The sequence below is a fragment of the Gymnodraco acuticeps genome, unplaced genomic scaffold, assembly GCF_902827175.1.
Source record: "Gymnodraco acuticeps unplaced genomic scaffold, fGymAcu1.1, whole genome shotgun sequence".
NCBI classification, from domain to species: domain Eukaryota; kingdom Metazoa; phylum Chordata; class Actinopteri; order Perciformes; family Bathydraconidae; genus Gymnodraco; species Gymnodraco acuticeps.
This window is the reverse complement of record NW_022990928.1, coordinates 442,501-448,566: the sequence shown is the minus strand read 5'-3', so window position 1 is coordinate 448,566 and position 6,066 is coordinate 442,501. Positions and strand designations below refer to the sequence as shown.

The 6,066-nt window shown below is 42.9% G+C and overlaps 1 protein-coding gene across 2 annotated transcripts in view; it reads left to right on the top strand.

The window, feature by feature from the left end:
• The first annotated feature begins 630 nt into the window (after positions 1–630).
• Positions 631–6,066, top strand: part of cabp1b (calcium binding protein 1b) — a 14,564-nt gene continuing 9,128 nt past the window's right edge. Inside the window, exon 1 of one of the 2 annotated variants that reach the window (XM_034234157.1) lies at positions 631–1,442. In XM_034234157.1, coding sequence (XP_034090048.1) covers positions 807–1,442 — 636 coding nt within the window. In that variant the 5' untranslated portion in view covers positions 631–806. The remainder of the gene's footprint in view (positions 1,443–6,066) is intronic. The other variant, XM_034234158.1, reaches the window with a different exon arrangement.

The following is a 6,066-nucleotide window of genomic DNA, read 5'->3' as shown; positions in this document are numbered from 1 at the left end:
TATATGACATTCAAAAATAAAATAGAAAAAGGGAAGGTGTACTTTTTATTTTACCAATGAAGTCAAAAAAGTTCCCTTAATTAGGACCCCTGACAAATAGACCTGTACAACTTAAAGTGTGATATTTGGGGAGAATCTGCTTGAAAGAGTGAGTTTTATGAATGTGTTGTAATTGTTGTGATGATAACTTTCAGATCATTTAGTACCAAAATGCTGATGTCCTACCGCCCCTTTAAAAAAAAAGTTTTCCCTATAGATTTTTTTTATCACTGTTATATTCATGTATTTATTGTTATGTATGGACCAAAAACACCAAGACAGATTCCTGGTTAACCTACTTGTCATCTTTTTTCTAAAACCTTTTTAACCCTTTGTTTGTCTTTTAGTTCCACAGTCCACAGTAGTTTAATGTATATGAAGTCTGTTTGTCTCATTGGTCCATTGATGGTGGTTAGTTATTATGTTTTTGTAAACACTTTAATGAACAGAAACGCTGACAAGGGGCTTCTACAGTAAATCAATGCAGTCAACCTTAGATAAATCCAAAAGGCTAGTAGTGAGGGAAATAGTTTGCAGTGACGTGAGTCCTATGCACTTGGCGCGTGTCATCCAAAATAGTCTGACTGTCACTGTTTCACATTCACTTCCTCTCCCTCCTGTGGACTGCAGTGATGCTCGGGTTTGTAGATTAGAGCCAAGTCCAACTAACTGATGCTGAACACCTGCACGTGGCGAAGGACTGCCTTCTTTTTCTTTCACGCGCCCGCCAGCCTGCAGAATCTTCACTCTGCGAGAGGAAGCGCACGATGAGTTCTTCTTTCCCCAAAAGCGAGTCCACTACTTCCCTGCTGAAATCCTCGGGGGAGCACAACCGTAAGTCGGGTCCGCAGGATCACCGGAGTCAGCACCACGTCCAGCACCACCCCACCGGGGGAGAGGATGGAGCCTGGACCGAGGACTGCGAGAGTGCGCGGAGACCTCTCTGCCAACCGAGACACGCAGAGGTGTCTCGAAGTGGAGGAGACCACCGGGGGCAGAAGAGCCACTCTCACCGGCAGGCGAGCCTCCAGGATGAAGGGTACGCTCAGGAGGAAGCGAGGCACAGGGCGAGTCGGCTCCAGAAAGAGCGCAGCAAGTCCACCAGGACCAGGCATCATCCTCACGACTCCTCCCGAGGTGAGCCGCTTCCCGCAGCGCAGCTCCAGCACGGCTCCCCGCAGGACAGGAGGACCTCTCCGGTTCCGTCTTACCCAAAAGGACAGGACGATGCGGATTTCTTCTTCGAGCCCAGAGAGAGGGTGATCACCGGGTCTTCCTCCAGCCTCAGTTCCGACCCACCTGCGACCAGAGCACCTGCGAAGTCCAGCCGCACATCCAAGAGAGTCAGCATAACCGCGTCTGACTCCGTCCTCCATCCCATAGTGAAGTCAGTCTTTGGGCAGGTAAGAGGAGAAACTTTCTGAAACATGTGCATAAGAATACGTTTGTTTGTTGAAATGGGAGTCAAGTTAATTTATTACTGAAAGCTCATTGTGTTACATAATGAGGAGCCACATTTGGAAACAGCAGCATTTGATGGGAACTGACATACAATTAAGGAGACACTAAAGCTTAATTTGGATAACTTTTTCATTTATCTAGTCTCTTTTTTGGGGGAGGGATAAAACATTGAAAGTTTGTGATAAGCCTAAACACAGATTTATTTGAGCCATATGGTGCGGGATGATAAAATAAAATGGCTAATATAATGTGTATAAATCCTTATCGAAATGATAGGATAGGAACTAATACAGTCCAATATCTTCACACAGATCCCAGTATAACAAAGGCAAGGTGTTTTTTAGGCAAAGGGACATTTTGATGTACTTTATTATTGGCAAATATCTGTTTGTTGATGTTTATAAGAAACTCCAGGGCTGACGGCAGGTGGAGGGTCACAGGTGAAGCTGGGAGCCATGTGTGATCGAACCTCCAGTCACCCCAGTTGAGCAAATAAAAAATTGATGCATGCATCCAGTCAATATTACTCCTGTATGTATCTGGTATCCATCAGTTTCACAGCTGGGGGGGCTGCAGTCTCTCATGCGTCCCAATTTGAATACAGCCGCTTTCATTGTGCCTGTCACCTGATAACAGCAGGGGGATCAACTTTCCCTCAGTGTGGAACACTTTTCAGTGATGAGCGCTTGTCATGCACAAAAAGACACAATAATGACAGGTAAGTCAAATGTAAACACTGAAATATAATCTTCACTTAAGACATTTTAACTAACGTTGGTGAGTGAGGGTCAGCAGCAGATAAACTGTGCCTCTCTTCTTCCCCGCATCACCTGTCCACTAATACACCCGTCTCCTCCTCACTTCTTCTCCTGTGACTCCGACACATCGTGCACTTATCCAGTACAGCAGGGTTGTCTATTCTCCCCCCTTCTCTTTTCTTGTTTAATTGAAATCCTTCTCTCTGCGTTGAGGATAAAAAAAGCTGGAGAGGAGACAATTACCTCCGTGAATGCTAATGTGTTCCAGAAATAACTCCTCTCAATCCAGGCCAGAGCTTCAATCAGTCTTAGGGGTTCCAGTGAGGCAAAATCCATGCAGTGACGTACTATATACAATCTCTAGAGCTGCTGATTTGGGTGGAAATGGCACCTAATGTTCCTGTTTATTATCTCCATTATTTTCCACCAGCTTTTGGAAATAGCGGATGTTTTGACGTTTCTGCTTATTATCTCTTATTTTCCACTCAATTTCAAGCAACAGTAAGCAATCCTTTATATTTTTGAATAGTTTAATTGGTAAATGTAGCTATGAAAGATGTTTAGTGATGGGAATCTACCAAGAGGTTTACTCAGTTGTACTTCACATTAAAAACATCAAAAAGTGTAGCTGCTAGAGTTAGGTTTTCTGTAATGTGAAGATAAGTCATATCAGCTGTCGAGATAGATGTGTGAGTTGACTGTGCACTCAGTCATGCATAATTGTTTGTGTGAAAGAGAGAACAAAACATGGTCAAAGAAAAAAAATGATGGAAGAGACAGTTATTTTTGCACCTACTCAGCATCTTACACCAAGCTGTTTTATTTTAGCGACCTCACAGTCATAATACATGCCCTTAAGGCTCCTTGAATAGATCTGGCAGCACTACGTAGAAAGAATGGTGAAATATTACACACTACAATTGTTTATTTCAAATATTCTTCTTGTGTAACATCAAGATCTGCATACAACCCCAACAGAACTCATTCGTTCCCAGTGGAAGGCGCTAAAAATAGCCCGTCAAGACCTGAATACGAGAGACTGGAGGAGGGCAGAGTGGCTTTTTTTTGTTTGCCTTGGTAAACATATTCAAATCCTTTGGCAAGCATGCCACCTGACAGAGCACATTTAAGGAACGGTTGAATAAAAGATCAAGTTACCTTCGGGTACGCATGTTTTTCCAAGCTACCAATTTCTACTGCGCACTTTGATATTCACAAGATGAATCATGATTACCAGAGAGGCTAGTGTAGCGGTTGGAATAAGGACAAACGTGAGATGTGGTTAGCTGCTTGAATGCCTTTTGCAGCAACAATGTTACAGATAGGTTGATGCAAGGTTTCATTAGACAACACACTCTTATTTTACAAAATGCATATATTTAAAGCACAAACAAAACCATATTCTTTCTGCACATTCAGGCCTTCCAGGTTATATAACACACCTTGACTAAGGGCAGAGCATAAGCACTTTTTGTTGTCCCTGTAGAATATCCGTTTCTATTTTAAGATTTCCTCACAATCACCACATCCCTCAGCTTGTGTGCCCTTCAGCGACCTCGCATAGATACAACAAAAAAAACTCATTAGGAATTTGTAAATGTGGTTCATGTCCTCTATTAGTGAGGACATGATTTTCTTTTCAAATGAAATGTAGATGAAAGTTTGTGTTTTATCCAGCAGAGGGAGCAAGCACTGCTCGCTCTAATAGGTCTGAATGCAGAGAGTGTGAGTGTGTGTGAGTGAGTGAAAGAGGGATTAATGGTCCACTGTGTGTCACATCAGTGAGACAGGATGAGTGAGAGGGCAGGGGAAGAAAGAGAAGGAAGCGAGTAAATCAGGAGGAGGACAAAGAATAAATAGAAGTGCTGGCAGACCTGCTGATTGTTATGCAAGGCAAACACTTCTAACTTCCCTGCTCCCACGAGACGGATCAGAAGGCAATGTGAGGAAAGGTCTTCAAAAACAAATTGCCCTTCACTTCATCGCCTGGTTTCCCTTTTAGTCATCTCGCCCAATGACATTTCCTGTCTTCCTCCTTTTGCCTTTTCTAAAACATCTCCTCCTCTTCTCCTCCGGGGTCACACTGACCTTGATGATGTTTGAGAAGTGAAACAAGAGGAGGCATGCAGAACAACAAAATACAAAATGAGAGGAATAAGGAGAAAGAGCTGGGTGGAAATGAGAGGGAAGGAAATCATCATATTCATCACAGCATATGCCTGCAGTATGTCTAGAGTATACGAGGCTATTTTTAGACACAGTTGGATATTTTTATATCTGCGCTGGCAAAGGAGGAGGCAGAAAATGTCTCTCTTTGGTTAAATCCCTTTTTTGAGATGAGGATTAGGCAGTGAAATGTAAAAACCTGCACACTCAACGGCACGGGATGCAGTTTGAAGCACATGCGTGTGCGTGGTGATACTAAATATTCATGCAGACCTGAGGCTGAGAGGGGAAATCAATGAGAGACAGAGGACAGAGATAAATGAGTCAGAGGAGAAACAACAGGGGTTTAATTGACTCAAATGAGGCAATGTCAATATTTTTCAGCTGATGACACATTAGACGTTTAACCAGACCAATTAAACAGTTTTGAACTATCTGAAATAGCTTTGAATTTCCAGAATAATCTAGCATGAACGCTCAATATTTCAGCTAAATGAATCAATGGCAGGATAAAACGGTGACGTCTTAACCCAAGCACAAGCAGATGACGCATGTGTGCTTTGTATTTTCTTTCATCGCCTAGATGGCCTCTGAGAAACACACACACACACACACACACACACACACACACACACACACACACACACACACACACACACACACACACACACACACACACACACACACCACACACACACACACACACACACACACACAATAAAGTAAACCCAGTTGATTTCAGACAACGTTTGACCGTGACAAGGTTACCACTTTGCAATTGAAAAGAAAGGAAAGTTTTCCGTGCAATAACAAAAGAACAAATGTCAGATTGATGATGAACGCTTCACAGCTTGTCATGTTATCCTTTCTCGTCCTTCCCCCTCCTACTGTACATATCTCCGCTCATTTAACACACTCGTGGCAGTGGATGAAACAGGATTATATTTGACCTCAAAATCTTCATAATAAAGCAAAAGTCATTATTAGTTTTTCTCTTGGAATGAGCTTCCCGTCCACACATTAGTTTAAATGTAGAATCTGTGTGTGGTTCAAGGAAAACATCCTCAGCTATTCATTGGAATTCTGTCCTGAGATGTCAGTGAGGATTGTGTAAAGTAAAGTGTGTGTGAGTGAGAAAGGGGTGAGGAGAAGGATACAGGGGGAGATATAGATCTCATGCCCGTGCTCACTATAGTGGTCTGACATTATGAGAGCTGACGGCCCCTGTGTCTGACGTCTGATGTGTTCTGAAGTTCACAATGAGCCTCCGGTGAGGGGTGGGTGAATCATCCACAGAGCAACACAGAGGAGCCGCGCAGATATTGAATAGGAGCGAGATCGGAAGCGACGTCGGCGTGAACGTGTTTATTTAAATGGCTGAGAATGGACAAGGTCATCAGTGGAGGGAAATAAGGATATCTATTAGTGTTGCTATGGCTTTAGTTAAAGTTAGCTCAGGAGTGAATGCTGCTGGTAAAAGCCTTAAATGAGGGTTTAATAATACATGTTTCTTTTTTGTATTTTTAGATAGTGCTGGAAGAAGCACTCACATCCTCAAAAGTCCCCCTCTGTTTGTGTTACTCGTCCTCTTGGATGTTTGACATTCGAACTGCAGAATGAGTTATGTGCAGTTTGACACTAG